Source organism: Scomber scombrus, chromosome 22 (genome assembly GCF_963691925.1).
Source record: "Scomber scombrus chromosome 22, fScoSco1.1, whole genome shotgun sequence".
NCBI classification, from domain to species: Eukaryota; Metazoa; Chordata; class Actinopteri; order Scombriformes; family Scombridae; genus Scomber; species Scomber scombrus.
This window is the reverse complement of record NC_084991.1, coordinates 18,796,048-18,813,316: the sequence shown is the minus strand read 5'-3', so window position 1 is coordinate 18,813,316 and position 17,269 is coordinate 18,796,048. Positions and strand designations below refer to the sequence as shown.

Here is a 17,269-nt window from a genome sequence, read left to right as displayed (position 1 = left end):
GAGGGCATAAGGGGTGTCTAAGGTAGAAGCCAAAACATGCCAAAACCCAGCTTATCCGCTCCTGTTTAACTCTGAGGGGACAAATCTTGTTTGGCCAAGGGCTTGACTGTCACACAGAGTCTGACATTTTTTTCAAGGAAGAGACAGTTATGGTCAAACATGTTCAAATACTTTTGCTACAATAATGCTCACAGCTGCAAAAAGAACTCCACAGGTTTTTAGGAGCTTCAAAGACAGCAGAGACTAATGAAGTGATAGTTATCTAGTTTCCCTCCTACTACATTATTAAACTGGCGGACAAAATTTGCAAAAATGCAAAATTATAAAAAAAAAAAAACAGATGTGACTCAAATAGTCTCATGTGCTAATGCAGTTGCACAAATGACCTAATAAATGCTGCATTTCATTCTATTCTGATCCCTTAAATTTGCCTCAAGAAACAGATAAGAAACTTTGTCTAATCGATTCTGCAACATGCTGATCTGTGCTGTCTAGCAAGTTCTGCAACATGCTGATGTGTGCTACAATCTGCCCCCAGGGCTCTGGATTTTATACAAGTCCAAAGAGAAGGAAAAATACAGCGGATACTCCTGATACTAGGTATGTACGAGTGTATGTGTGATATATGGTGCAGAGGATGAGGAGGATGTTGAGAGATACCAGATAGGCTAGCTCTAGAAATAAAACCCCCTCAGGGGCTCTCCTGATCCCCCCTGCCTCAAAACACATGCACACTCAAAATCTCTACACAGTAAAGTACACACACGTCCTTTCTCTCTCTCTCCCTTTCATGCACACACGCGCACACACACGCACACACACACACACATCTTCCTCCTGCAAATACAGCTGACTCAGCTAGTTTGCCTGAAAGTCAATCTGCCTTACTACAACTATCCCTCCTCCAATCTAGCAGTCCCCAATTCCCAGTCCTTACTACACATTCTAACAGAGAGAAACCAAATCTCTGCATTTGTCAGTTTAAGCCATCACTCCCGCCCTGCATTTCTCCTTACCTTCTTCACTCGTCCACTCTTTGTGCCCACGAAGACCAGTGAGTGGTTTTTGTAGACGTAGGCGATGACGGAGGTCATTTTGTCAACGGCGTCGGAGAACAGAGGCTTGCCACGCACCATCTCAGACACACCCAATGGCGCATTCATGTCGAGGCCACAAAAGTCGTCGTCAATGGTCAAGAGCTGCTGTGGAGAAGAAGAGGGATTAGTAAAACACAGGTAAAAGACTAAAATACTAAGCCCACACATTTTTTTTTCAACTCTAGATTTACTGAAGGGAACAGCTCTGGCCAACACTTTATGAGTATTAGTGTCAATTTTTGAATAGAGCTGTAGGCCACAGAGGTCCTCAGAGAGGAAGCTTTGGGGTACATTACGTAGAAAGTCTGGTAGAAATATTAAGCATGTTTTTCCCAGATCTAAATTAATAAGAGCAAGAATCAATAGCTGTCTCTGAGTGTAAGTATATTTCTGTGAGGGACAGATATGGATATGGGGTAGGTCAAGAAATGATAAACGTTTGTATGTGAGGGAGGGAATGTGAGAGCATTTGTATGCATGTGAGCATCTGCTGGTCCGCGTGTAAAAAAAAGCAAACGTGAAAACAAGTAAGAGAGAGATGAAGATCGAAGAAGACTGCAGTCAGGCTCTAGCACTGTAATAGCACCAGAGGCTGCTCTGTCAGGCACAATTCCCCACCGTCCACCCAACGCAACAGCTACTGCAGAAATGCCAGTGCGGCAAGATATTCAATGTGAAATGATTCAAAGTGAACTCAGTGCAGAAAAAAAGTACTGCAATGTTTCACAGCTCTACAGCAATCACTACAATGCATCAAAATACATAGAATGGGGAGAGATACAGCCACTGATGAAGGGGTCATCTGTTTTGCTTTCTGTGTGGACATGCTGCTGTGATTATGTGAGTATATAGATGGGTGTGTTTCATTTTTTGTATGTCTCTACATATTGTTTGCGCGCATGTGTTTTATCCTGCCAATGGAGGATATTTACACCAGTCACGGTGGGCAGGATGAGTTATGGGTTTTGATAAGAGAATAATGGTGCTGGGGATTGGTCATTATTCTATGTGTATGGATGGATTTGAAACACTTGGCTTAGGACTGAAGCAGGCATTGCTTGATTAATAGCTTAGCGATGTGGCAGTTTGCTGTTGGGAGAAAAGTCTTGGCAAGTTGACATTGCCTTCACATTCTTTCAAAAATGACAAAAGCTGTCAGTGGTTAGATGAGATAGTGGGTATGAGTTATGATATCCACACATTACTGTAATGACCTGATAAAAAGCCTGAATTTGATGTTCGAATGAAGTCCTTGTAATACATTATGATCAGGGCTGGCCTAATATGATGAAATGACACAAACAGGTTGATAATATTTAATTACAAACCAAATACAAGGTTGGTTGAAATGAATACTATTGTTTAACACTAAATGGAGGGTGTTGGGTAAAGCAAAACTTGATTTATCCGAGACAGCAAAATGAAACTTTTAAATGATGGCCTTACTCTAGAACATCCTAACATCTAACCAAAAACACTGAGTTTCAGAGGGAGGTAGTAAACATGCACTGACAAAATCTTGTCTTTTATTTGTCTTAAAATCTATCAAAATTTCAAATCTACAGTTGCCTAGTGGTGTGAGCTGTCAGACGTGGGATACTCTGGGGGGGAGGTCTTTTAGTTTATGTCTTTTATTCTGTTTTTCTTCCTAGAAGTGCACCCCCTGGGCTCTCGATCAATCCTGCAAGCACCAAGTGTCTCTTCACAACCTTTTACTAAAGGCCATCATCATCAGAAGCCTCTGACTGAGCCACAGAGGAAATATGGGCTCTGCTTTCATTAGACAAATGGAACATGGCTTGTCTAGGCCGCAGTGAGCTTTAGGCTATGACATGGGGTTATATGAAGTGGTATGAATGATCGATAGAGATGACCTGAATTTGGGTCAAGATCATGTCATATGTTCAGAGGGTTGAGATGAGGACAAGAAGCAAGAACAAAGACAAACGGAGGAAGGAGATGATAGATAACAAAGCAGGACTGAGGTGCCAAGGAGAGTAAACAAAGATGAATATTGGCAGACAACAGAAACATATTTTAAGTGGACTATTTTTCCTCCAATTCTCGCCTCTCTCCTTGCCTTTTCCCCGCTGACCTTTTCAGAGTGAGATGCTGTCAAGAATACACTCTCTCTGTCCTACAAGTCGTGTGGCTGCTAGCTGCTGGACTAATGGTGCACTGATGAGAACCAGGGTCACCCTGTAAGCTAACTGTGAAATATCACTCTGGTTTGAAGTGTTACTCTTTCTGGCAACATGCCCTACATCCTCTGAGAAAATAATTAAAAATCAAGAAAATTCCTCTTCCTTTAAGGTGTAATGACAACACTAATCTTCACTAGTATCCACTTACTGCATGCTTTCTGCAGTCAGTAATGCTGCTTTCTTATGCCTTTCTTTTTGTGACAGTAAGAAACACCTTCTCTATGTTGGCGCCACTTATAAAAGGAGCCTTATTGTCCAAGGGTTCAAAGGTTGACAGAGACTATCTCATAATTAAAAAATCACTTCAGATGATCTGTGTGTGTTTCTGTCAACGTGTTTGCATAAGTAAGGGGTGATGAATGTGCAAGAGAAGGATGTTTTCATATGTGTGAAATTGTCTGTTTTCATCAACCGTCACTGTCACGCGCTGTATTATTTCTGCCGGTTGCCAATCACACCCGCCATCTCTGTCCCGCATTCTGCAATCTAATGAAATATATTTTCTGTCTGTCAGCCCTTTCAGGAAGCAGACACATTTTCATTATGCCACCACCAAAACATGACATTTGTAGCTGTGATGCCACAGACGCCTCGAGTCAGAATACGGAATAATATCAATGTAGCCCTTGACATTGCCTGCCAATAAGACACTGATGTGACTGCCTGTGTCACTTTTTATACCCCCCTTTTCTTTCTTTCAACCTGTCTCATTACTGCATTTTCTAACACATACCGTATGGTTGCCATTTCTCTCAAGTGCTTTTGTTCTCAACTACTTCTCTCATAACTTCCAATAGCCAATCATTTCCAAGTTGTTGAAAAACAGGCAAACACTGGATTCATTTAGACCTTGTGGTAGGATCTTGACTTTTGTATACACACAAATTAGGAAGCGCCGCACAATTTCCAAATCATCACTGCACCGGTAGTTTTGTTTTACACAGCACAACAGCAAGAACTGCTACCCAATATGGCAGTTTAATAATGATGATGATGGACTGCTAAATAGGCATACAAATCACAGTCAATTCTGAGTCAAGATTTTAATGTAGGTAAAAACAAATCACTGGCCGCACATATTTTGTAGGATTATGTCATTTCTTTCCTTGTTCATTTTTTATGAGCACATAAAAAAGGGGAAAAAATAAGACCATCAATAAAAACAGAGAATGAGGCATAATGCTTCCTGGGCACTGCAAATACTTGAACTAGACAAACTGTTAGCTGTACTGATACTCTTAAGTTGTACACTTGTGAATATGTGAGCAAAAGTCAGAAGAACTGCTTGATAAATAAAATAATGACTTAAACCACTCAAAGGAGTTGAAACTGCAAACTCAAACTCGGTTCCAGCGCAGGTCTGGCAAGTATTTCAGCCAGTGTCCTGCAGCGCAACAACAAAAAGAAAAAGACGGAGGGTTCCTCCCTAAAGACAGAGGGACAGGAGAGCAGAGTCTCTGTATTTGGACATAGGCCAGGCACTGAGGCAGAATCAGGTCACTCTCAGCCGTATCCATCTCTCTGCTTCTGTCTGCCTGCCAGCACCAGCACAAAGAGAGCTCTCTTCTGGACTGTGCAGAGGGATCAGCAGATACAGAGTGGAGAGAAAGAGAGGGGGCAGTGGGCGCACGCGAAAGAGAGAGAGTTGCTCAATGCGATTAGCGGGGACTGAAAGAGATCCGCTCTCCAACGCTCTCTGATGTATGGCCTAATCTGGGCTTGCACTGTTGTGAGGGCCCGTTCCATTGGCTGCGAGTTCACAAAGTTAATGACACACATTAAACCGCGGACATTTCGCTTCATGTTGCTGCTCAACCGTTAGAGGCTCCAAAGAGTCCATTTTCTTGCACTTCCAGCTATTTTTTACTGTAGTTATTATTAAAGCGTGTGGCGGTTCCAATGACTTTTTTCATCGCTTCTTAATACGCTGACTCTGCACTTTGTTTTGTTTAATCAAAAGCCTTCATGCAGCATTTGATGCATGTGATTAGCCAGCACTGCAGCATTGTTCATGCTTACATGAGGAAAACTTCCCCTTCAAAAAGAAAAACTGGAGGAGTAAAATGAAAAACTATCCTGGTGCCTGCTCTTTGTATAATTAGTCGCTTAGGTATCCAGTATTTTCCTCCAGCCCTACTGTGCTAAATGACTGACCTGCCAGGATGATTGGCGGCACTAGAGAATTATGTCATGACTAAGTGGGTTTGTAGTGTTCATTGTGAGATATAATGTCAACATTCAATTTCACTATAATAAAACATTAGCTATATGACTCCTGCAGCAACAGTGACTCACTTTGAAGTAAAGCACCCGCTAAAACAGCTTTCATTACTTTAGCTATACATCAAGATATGCAAGAGCATGTTTAATTCAAAATGCATATGTCAGCACTAATCCTTTAAAGGCAAATCTGCTCCACACTGATTTGTTGATTCCTATGTGTAGAATATTTAGTTATTTATATATATATATATACATACACACACACACACACACAAGTTATTAGCTCCTATAGTACTAACATATGGCAGGAGAAAATTAAACGATTTGAAAGAATTCGACTGTCAGCCATCAAATACATCTATAATAATAGACGAGCCCCGAGGCTTTCTAGTAGTAGTGTACTTAGTGAACTGGAATTATTACAACAGTTCAGGATTGTGCAGAACAATATATCAACTGCATGTCTATGCTCCAATAGATTAGATGCATTTCGAACCAGAGATCATCTGGTGTATAAAGAGTTCAATGTTTGCTTGGCTGGGTTAAACTTTTGGAAAAACTGTAGAAAAGAAACTTTGCTGTTATGATCTCCTCAATACACTCAAGTTTTCTAGTAACCTCATATGTTGGCACTACAGTTGTTGCCAAGTGCCAACAGTTATGTAAACTGTTCATGACTTCACTATGACAGTGTCAGTGTTTGTGTGTATGTGTGTGTATTTGTGTGTGTATCAGCTGGACGACTGCCGTGCCAAGACGTAGTCTGTCTGACTACTGATCCACAGTGCCCTCCATCACACATAGCAACGCATGACAGAACACACCATCACACACACCATGGATTAGACACACACACACACACACTTGGTGAGATGTGCAATGCACAATTCACTCTCCCACTTCCCTAAAAATACTATGCTGACCTCTGTTTGAATTCTCTTGTATGTTTCACCTTTTGTTTCCTTTTCACATCACAAGCGTCTAACTGTTGTGTCTTCCTCACAAAGACTCTCCAACCTTACAAACAATTAAGCCATCTGAGGGCTCTGAAATGTATAATGGGTATCCAGTAATTAATTCAAGAGCAATTAATGCCCGGTAGGTCAGTGTGGCATTGAGATGAATGGTTGGTTTGGATTAAAACACATCTAGGAATCAAAGACAAGCAACAAAATAAGAAGACAATGTTTATTCCATGATAAATAAGAATGTTATTTTTGTGAAAGAAAACCAGTTAAACTGAAAAAAAAACCCAAAGGTGCCGTTCACTGTCTTGGTAAGAGCAGTAGCCATTGTGAATCTGTTTCTCATTGCTGGGGTTCAGTGCTATTTGCTGCTTTGTTAAAGTATCCGCAGGACATTCCAAGAGACTATTTTTTTTGCAGCACTGACTGAATTGTGCTCAAAATTCAGTTTGAATGCACAAGTGTCGCCGTGGAGTACAAGAGCTGTCACCGAGTAGATTTAACTTCCTTTCTGTATGGCGCCCTGGGGAATGTTTCGAAAACCAGTCACAATGATTAGGACTGAAGAAAGCAGTGAACGAATATATATATACATGGGCACACACACGGAGCTGGTTCAATGGCTGGCAGTGATGTCATCTCAGGGAAGATGTGCCATCAATCTTAGCAGATCGGTGCAGTTATAGAATGTAAAATGTGGAATGATGGTGAGTTATAATGTGTGCATTTGCATGTATAGGAGTGCATATGAAGCCATATACACACTTCAGGGTGTGCCTGAGACATAGTTGAATTATCTGCATGTTTTGTTGGCTTCTTCAGGTTTCAATATGAAGAAGCAGGCTTTGATAAGCCTGTGTTATTTTGTAGGATCGTATTTGCCGACGCTCGCACCTGCCAACCCTTAGCTGAGCATCTACAACAGATGATAAATACCGGTTAGGGAAAACAATCAAAACAGCCTGACTTTCCTGGAATGACACATCACTAAAGTAGAGCCAGAAAGAGGAAAGGAGGTAGAAGATAGGCAGAGCCAAGATACAAGTTTAAGAGATGCAAAGATTGTAAAAACTTGGAAATGAAAAAATAATTCAATACCACAAAGAGAAAGGAGTTTTAGATAACATATTCCCCCCGATTTCCAATACAGTGCGTACAGGAACAAGAAGAAAATCTATTTCTTTCTGGAATGATTACCTCCATTTACTTTCCATCTTATCTTCACCCAAAATTGCTTATATCAAAGTGATAAGACATTAATTGGGGGGAAAAAAGGTCTGAATGTATTACAGACTAAATATAGTTGACTGTATAGGTACAACTACAGTAGCTACATCCATTCAAATCCAATACAAGAAATATGATACTTTGATTTTGTTGAATGGTGGAGTTCTACTGGATTGCATTATATTGAAGTGTTTGATTTATGTTGGTGGAAATGTGGTGAAAATATTAGTTTTCAGTAATATGTTATACATATGGGATGGAATGCAGATACGTAGGTTTTCTCAAGTACTATACTTTGGAGTACTTCTATTTTACACTGTTACTTCTACTCAACTAAATTTTATAGCAGAGTAGAAGTAGTACTTTTTACTCGACCACATTTATTTGACAGTGAGTTATTAGTTAGTTTCATACTTGATACATGATTAATTGGAAATGCACTTGACATATCTAGGTGTAGCCACTATATTAACTAGACAAAAGACAGATATAGCAGGGGAAAGAAATTAAGGCTCCCAATTCAGTGTCTCCATGTTTTCAGGCAGAGGAGCCAGTAGAGTATGGCGAAAGGAAACAGGAGACACTTGTTTAATCACAGAATAATGATATTGTGATGGATTCTGACCTTTACCAAGTGGTATCATGTATGGAGATTTAATTAGTGAGCCAGCCAGCAAGCAGCATAGCGGATATGCGGATGGAGTGGGGTGAAGTGGGGAGGGAGAGGGGGGGACAGTTTGGATGTTCTTAATGAATCCACTAGCCTTTCCCTTCCTGAGGATGTGGCCTAGACTGACTCATCAGCAGCAGCAGCCAGCCACTGATTAAGCTCCGCAATCAGGAGGAGGAGGGATGGAGATGGCCGGCACAAGAGACAACGTTGTTCGAAGGTTGGTCAAACACGGAACAAAATAGAAGAGAGTGTCAATAACGTGCAAAATAAGCGTGGGATTGTGGGGAGGGGAGAATGTCATATTGGAAGATTTCCTTTCAAGAGGGCGGGGGGGGGGGGGGGGGGTCCGCAAGAGAGATCAAGAAAAAGACTCAAAGAAACAGCAGCGGCCGGGTAGAATAATCTAATTAATTGGAGTGAATTCAGAATGTGAAGTCGATAGCACATGACAAATGTGGAAGAATAGCCCGTGGCATGTTAGTTAATGACATGTAATTAATGATCATTAGCAGAAGGGATGAGGGGATGTCCGTGGCCTGTCGGGGACTTACACGCGACCTTGTAATTTTGTCGTCCATGTTTGGTAGTTGGGGAGGGGGGGTGTTAGGGTTAGTACTTCTAGTACTAGTCACCCTCTGCTTATAGAAAGCATTATAAGAGGAAATAAAGGAGGGAGAAGTACAGACACAATAAGGGGCAGCATGAGAGAATGAGAAGAGCAACTATTTTTATAAGAACATGAAGAGAAGGACAGGCAGAAGTAGAAGATAGCAGCAGGCAGTGAGCTATGAATCAAGGATGAGAGAGAAGAGAAGAGCCGGTAAATTTATTGCGATCCTGCTGTTTTGTTGTTCTGTTTTTTTTCTGCTGACACAGTGAACATGCAGGGAGCAGGCGGCATTTTTTTTTTTCTTCCTCTTTTTTTTTTTTTTTATAGGTCACATGCCACTTCACAATGATCTATGGATGCGGGCCCTTTGCAGACTTATACTGTTGAGCACGCATTATGTGGCTCAGCCAAGCGTGGCCATTTGGGGGAGAAAGGAAGCATCCTCCCTTCACTCTCCTTCTTCCCTCCCTTACCCATCATACCACTAACTGTACATTCCTTTTCCTTCTCAACTCTTCCCTCTCTCCATCTCTTCCACTCTGACTGAAAGCCTCTTAAAGATGGTGTAAAGCAACAAAAGGTCGGATGGGGGTAAGTGTTTATACTGTCCTACACCGGCCTGCCTCCTGTATATATGTCATGTCCTTCCATATACCTACTGTGATGACTACTACTATTATTCTACTATTCCTCAATCCAAAACATTGCCAACTCAAAATAAATTATTTCCCTATTCTCTGATAAACCCCACTGATAGCTAGGAAATGAATCATCACAGAGGATGAATGACTTAACTGTTAATCTAATAGAGGATTACTTTGTATAAAACATTATCCAATCATTGAAATCCTCAATAACTCTTAGAGGTGAGAGTGAAAACCTGGAGATTAGTCGAGATAGAGATTAGTCAAGACAAGAGCTGTGTCCCAATTCCACACTTCATACTCATTTCAACTGGGTTTTATGTATGTGGCATGTTGTGAAAGAGCGCACTCAAAGATGCGTTCTAAATGTGACATTTTTTGATTCATGGTAATGATGGACATTGATGTTCAGCGATGCACACAGACAATTAAGGTGATACTTATATATCTGGAAAAAAATATTCAAATTAAATGTTGGTGAGGAAGCCCCAGGAAGATCTAAGGAAATGAAAAACCATTAGGATTTGCTTTATCATTTAAGATACCTAATTTGAAATTTGCAGCAGTGTTTAGTAGAAGTCCATTTACACAGGTCTTGTGCAGTATTTTAAGTCACTGCACACACATTAATATTTAGATTTACGAGCAGTGAAAAAAGCATGTAATCATATATGCTAATGTTTTATGTATTGAATATTTATGATTGCATACAATGTGATGCATTGGCGCCATACCAACAAATGGTTCCTATAGTAGTGAGAAGGTAATGTGGCATTTGTTATAGCAGAGCAAGTATACACCATGTGGTTAAGGTCTATGCACACTGAGTCTGAATGTGTTTCATCCATATCAAAAACCAGCCTGTGTGTTCAGGCCGGCTACTTTAATGAGCCTGGAGGCTGTTCATCCTCTCCCTAATTGGAGGAAAAACACATCTTGTTCAAAATACAACAGAGTTTGAAAGACAGAAGAAAAAAAACTGTAAGAGAAAGCGAGAAACAGGCAACATAGTGTAAGAGACAGGACGAAATTGAGCGAGGAAGAGTGCATAGATGAAGGGGCATACCCTTAATACAAGGCTGCTTCTCATCTAAGTTCCTTCTAGCCCTAACAGCCAACAGACTGACATGCAGCCCACCATTTAAAACATTTTAATGGCCTGATATTTTGTCCATGTCGGTTTTTACTCCACAGTTTAAGGAGGATGTTTGATCACACTGGCTTTTGGAATGCTCTGTGAACTATAGAGATTTCTAACAAAAAACTGTTTCATTAAAAAGGAACAGATCATCTTAACCAGATTTTATGTTCAGACACATCAAAAAGGTTGCTGTGTTTTCAACTCCGAGTCGACACTGACCACCACAATTTACAGCACACGCGGTCTTCTTCCAATGCTGCATGGTTAGAAAGTGCTTCAGTTAGAGCAAAAGGGCAAAAAATGGAGGGAAAAATACTGTACTGTCTGTGAAAAGTTTTCTGAATCTTATCTTCGATGCAAAAAAAAGAGAAAAACTGTATAATAAATGTGTAATAGCTGTATAAGAGTGTGCAAGACCTTGATATTTTATTTATACGGATGTATGAATTTTCAATTAGTATGTTGCATGTGTGCAGGAACCCCAAAAGTAACCTTGTTTTGCATGTTTAAGACTGATTATATGAGTGTGTGTGTATGAATATACTGTGTGTGTCTATGTGTTGGCTGTCTACACCCCAGGACAACACAGAGTGATTAGATGGGAATGATGAGTGTAAACTACATTTCTAATGATATCAGAAACCCAGCACTCCCAGTCATGCAAGATTTAAAGCAGCAAAGGAATTAATCGGAGATTGAAAATCAACTACCTATAAAAATCCACCATGGGATATTAGAAAGACAACCATTCATCACTGATACACATGATATGAGAGTTATGTTTCCCCACAACTCTTTATCTTAACATAAAACACCTTCTCACTGTGAAAAGACTCACAGGAAATATGGTCTTTATTTACATCTATTAATTTAGTAATGCTCCTGCAATAGGCCTTCAACTTCTGATTTATGTGTGTTGTGTTCATGTATTTAAATATGACTCCATATTTACGACTGAAGCATCAAATGGACTCTAAGGGCCCTGTTTTAAATTGTGCAAGCGCAGGTTTAATCAAGGTAAACACAGTGGATGGGTAATGGCACTAAACTCTAGTGAGGTACTGCTCAAATTGAAGGCTGTAGATTAATCAAAATATCGGTCCTGCTGCCTTCAGATGGCTGCAAGGATTTAATGAACTGAAGGAGAAGCTTTTCATACAGTATAAAGCAGCTGTGCTTAACAGATACAAATATTTAACCCTTTACTTTAAAGATCAATGCGACACTGCTTAAACCACATTGAACTTTTTTTATTCTGCTGATTTAAACACATCTGCTGGTTAGACGGTGTTTAATTAACATAGTTCATTTTCATTTGAAGCGCTTTTACAGTACTGATATGGATTTGCACCAAGTCTTTAGTTTTGTTGTTATCACCTGAAATCACCAGACAGTGGAGAGACAATGTGCCAGAAACAGACGTGGCTCTCTGAGACATCAATTCTCCACAAAATATTAAACAACTCATTTTGCGCTGCCTCATTTTCACCCTGTTTGTGCGTCTGCTCCCACCTGTGCACCATGCATGGCGACAGAGATGGTCAAAGCAAGGTCAGGAAACTGTCAGAGTGCTGATTGTGCTTGTTGTTGCAGAGCTTATTCCCCACAGTAAAAGGCCCCAAAAGCAGCTTGTTACATTTTTACTAAACCTCTTATAAAACAATTTATTTATTTCTCGTGTTCTAATCAGTCAAAAACTTCTCCCCGCCTTTAAAAGCCACCACGTCCATCTCAGCAGTAGCTATACTTACAAGTATGGTGGCACGTGTGTGTGTGTCAGAACTCATCTATCTCCTGCAGAGTTCCCCGTCACTTGTTCAGCAGAGTCTAATTTATGCGGTGGCAGTGGCGATACTATGGCGCATGCTGAAATGGCATCATTCCTCAGCGCTAACCCCTGTGTGCTCCCTCACACTTCCTCTCCCTGCTGACAGTTCCACCCCAGGCATGATTTATCAGGCCCTCAAGCAGCACACAAAGGCGCCCCTGCACGTGTGCTGTGCCAGAGACGGACTCATAGATAAACACTGTGATTCCAGAACCAAACACAAGAGATAGTCAACTTCATAATGCCTTGAGATACTGCATGGCTAAGGTCAGACCAATATGTACTGCATGGGCAGTGAAAGGATCAAATGCATGTTTCTGAAATATGACTATGACCAAGCAATCCAGATTTCAAGCATTTGTAGCTGTATAAATTGTCATGTGTGGCTCTTATAGATAAGAATGGTTGGCCTGACTGAGAAGTGGTCCTTACAATGAATATATTTCTTGGTAAAATGTCTGTATTTTTGTTCAGTGGAGCTTTAATTCAGTCCTCTTTGCATATGCTATTATGGTTAAACTCACATATTGTAATTCACTTCGGAAAGAACATCTGCCAAATTAATGTAATGCATTATGTTTAGGAAACATAGCAAAATAGCCAATTGTGTCTTGTAATCTACATTACTAATAACAACAGATAGTTGTAAAAAATTACACACACAAAAAGAAAATCCAAATTCAAAACCTTCCAACCTTTCTAGAGTTTCAATAATACACTGATGAAGTTTGAACATTTTAACCAATTATCTCCTGTTGGAACTCAAAAAGACTTGGTCCATTTAGCCATGCTCGCTTTGTAAAGGAACACACAGGACAACTAACAAATGCAATCTGATCAAGGTAATTTTGTATTTCTTGAGGTTGGCAGCTTTTATTAACGACATAATATGAGATCAAGAAAAAAAATTGCATGAGACAGCGTCGGCTGATTTTCAAAAGTGGTCTAAACATGTAACACCCAATTTAACCTTGTTTTTTTATGTGCACAAAGTGAGAAATCAAATGAACTGAATCACTGAATTTGTAATGCTGTTATGGAGAATGGAATTATGGTAATTTGGCTGAGCATTCAGCTGCATTGTTTAAAGGGTGAGCGGATTAAAAGAGGCAGTGGATGCTTAACATCTCATCGTAATGGGATGGAGCATGAACCCACCCAAGAACACAGTGTTCGTGAAGACCTCCCGTAGTGCACCCAAGCTCATTATAGTAACACGAGCCTTCACCACTCATTCTTCTTCAGAGATACTCACATGTAGTGTCCCTCAATTAGAAATTATTTAAAAATGAGAAATCATCAGTAATTAGTTTCTCTTAATTTTGTCCTATCAAAACCAAATTAGTTGATTTAATAAATTCGACTTGAAACAAAACTAATCAACACATGCTGCTCTGGTAGGTTGAGAGTACAGTAGGAGACAGTATGTGTGTATTTTTGTGCACACCGTATGTGTGTATTAAAAAATAATTACCAGTACATACTTTCCGATTGCCTTCATTAAATCGTGGTTGGGTACATGTGAGTGAAGGTCTGCATGTTCTTGTGTGTTCTTGTGTGTTGTCTGCATGATCTTGTTCTAGTTTTACTCACCGCACTGCTGCAGCGAACATCTTTGACTGTGAGCCAAGCCAGGTCCAGTGTGCCCTCTCCCTTGTAGCAGGACTGCAGCCTCTCCTTGATTTTGTCGTTGATCTTCCGCAGAGAAAAGACGCATAGTGCAGAGTCCTGGGATGCCTGGCGTGGACGTCTCTTCTGGCCTTTCGAGAATACAGCGAACAGGACGTCGTCATCCGGCGCCACATCTAGTGAGCGTGCCAGGATAGCACCAGCTTTGGACAGGTAGGCAGCCTCGAGTAAACGGTATTCAACATTGCCACTAATGCATCCAATTGGCACCTCTACATAAGAGTTGAAGGCTCTGTCTGACTTACAGAGGCGGACTATCTTGGAGGTGTAGACCTGTTCTCGACCTGTAGAGGAGGATCTGGTGGTTGGCCCACCCCCCATTTCAGGCTGCAAAGTCAGGAAGTAGACAAAGTTTCCACTGGCAAAGCCATAAATGTAATATATGTCAAAGTCTGGGATGACAGTGTAGGTGTCTGAGGGGATCTTAAGCAGTGAGGCCACAAACTCATCATGGAAGACATAGGCAAACATGCCATCCTCCTCTGAGTTTCTGGCCAATTTGCGACTGGAGATGGTAGGGAAGTACTCTGGCTTGCCATCCACAGCTGTGGCTACAAACAGCATGTCCTGAGAGAGTTTTTCATTTGAAACAATGACACCAAACACAGAGCCACTCTCATTGACACCTGAGAGGTAGTGCTCTTTCTTGTGAAAGGGTTCTCCAAGTTTGAAGAGATCGTCTAGGCGAAGCAGTTTACAGATACCCTGGTAGAGGCTGCCACATGCCAGTAGCCGATTCTCCCGATAGTCCATCAGAAGCATCTTGTTGACATTGTTGGTGAGTGTCAGTGGCTCACTGCAGGGCTGGACGATCCGTGGTGGGTAGCACTTGCGGTTGTCTTCATCTGGACCAGTCTCATGGGACACCTGGACCTCCAAACCCGGGGACAGTTTGTAGATACGATTGACGGCTCCTAAATAAACATTACCATTGCGATTGTCCACCGCTAGATGGTTGAATGTCCATTCAGTGTTCTCAGCATGAAATGATGAATACTCCTCCTCCTCAAGGGATGCTGTGATTACTTGGGAGCCAGAACTGTGAGCCTGTGGGGCTTGCACCACTGTTTGTGATGTCACAGGAAGTGCCAAAATGGACAGGAAGCAGCATACAAAAAAGCAGGTCCATGTCCTAGTGATGGTCGTCATGGCTGTGCAGAGTCTAGGAGTGGTGAGGAGCGGGAAGGAGGCACAGTCCAGTACTGTTGGCCAATCAAGATCAAGCCTCTCTTGAGATGGAGGACATTATGCACCTGAAAAGGAAGGAAAAAAACCCCAGTTAAAACCAGTACCATGGACACAAAATTACCAACAATTCAGTGTATATTTAACACATGGTATGGATAGATATACAATCTAGTAACAAGACTCAATTAAGTGGTCTATTCATTCTCATTCATCTCATTTTATCCGGCACAGATTAGAGCAGAGCACCTTTCCAAAGAGCAATGAGGAAAACAGGTGAAGAGGCTTTACACTTGGGACGCCTGAACAATCTATAATTAGAGATATAATGGGCTAGACAAAAAAAGCGAAGAGGCCGAAGTACAGTATAGAGGTTTAAAAGGCAGTGTGTTGACAGAGCTTTAGCCAGCAGGATCAGTACATGGATTGAGGAAGAGGACAGAAGAGGAGGAATAATGCATTGTCTCAGAGGAGACGATTAGCATGGCTCTGCACCCTCTCTCTGTATGGACCCCTGCCCCTCCTTGCCTTTTTGCTCCAACCGCTATGCACCTAATTGATTCTCCCCTTGGAGTAGCAATTTGCATGCTTTGCCGATTTCTCTCTTTTCTCCCAATAGGGCAGCTCACCTGCTGACACTGCTAGCAGAGAGAAAAGGACCTCCTTTCTCTCTTTAACATACCTACACACACACACACACACACACACACAAGGGTTTATGGGAAGAAGAGGAACAATTAGGGAGGAAATGCAAGTGGTTGCAGAAATAAGCTTCCCTATAGTCCTTAGGTCATTTGCAGAGCCTCAGCTTTACATACAGTATGCAGCCACACACACAGCACAGGTACAACCACAGCATTTTAAAGAAAATCCTGCATGTAGTGGATAGAACTATACTATCTGTACATTTGTATCTTTATACTGTCAAAGCCCTCAGCACACAGACACACAACAGCATAGATTATAAGAGGAAGTGACAGCATTTCCTGTAAACATGTTGGTCCCCTGTGTGAGTCGACTGCTCATTAGGCCTCTCCAGTGGCAAGCTGGGTTTTAAGAGAAGTGGTGTTCACCTGGGTAGTATGCAGTTATTAGTTATTATTATTTTATTTAGGGTTTTTTTTATTAGACACAAAAATAAAAGTTTTGTAACATTAATCCAAATCTAATCTTGAATAAGAGCTCTACAATATTATTCTGGTATAATCAACATACATGATATGGAAAGGGAAAGTGTAATGTAAAAATAAGCTGAGATATTTTTATCTTTCTAATGCTTACCAATGTGTCCTTTACCAACTGAAAATACACTTTGTATCAACAGAACAGTAAAAAAAAAAGCTGTGATCAAAGTATTAACTTGATCCTAAACAAGTGTGCAGACTGTTAAAAGGATCTAGCAAAATGTAAAAATAGTACGCACAATATCAAAATCTTTTCTCTTCAAATTCAATTTAAAACAATCTGCATGCTGTTGTGTGAGAGGTACAGGGACAACTCTCAGGTGTCATTCATCGTAAAGCAATATGAGAGCTTGTCTGTCACACTTAATGCCAATGTGCATCAATAAAGGAGACAATTTTATTGAGCGGTGTCACGGTTGTTTTTTAGCTAGGCTGACATAGAAAAAAATAACAACAAAAGAAGCCAAAAAAACAAATTTCTTATCACTCTCGAAAAATTATATTTCTTCAGTGGGTTTTTTAGTATGATCATTATGAACGCTTGGACCCATGAATGGTGGTGCTACCTGACCTTATTCAGCCACAGATCTAACAGATTC

General features: G+C 40.9%; 1 protein-coding gene across 1 annotated transcript in view; it reads right to left on the bottom strand.

The window, feature by feature from the left end:
- The window catches only part of plxna4 (plexin A4), a 197,816-nt gene extending 182,366 nt beyond the window's left edge, over positions 1-15,450 (bottom strand). The window contains 2 exon segments of the mRNA XM_062443560.1: positions 1,017-1,199; positions 14,206-15,450. Of these exon segments, the coding sequence (XP_062299544.1) occupies positions 1,017-1,199; positions 14,206-15,450 (1,428 nt within the window).
- Positions 15,451-17,269: the final 1,819 nt, after the last annotated feature.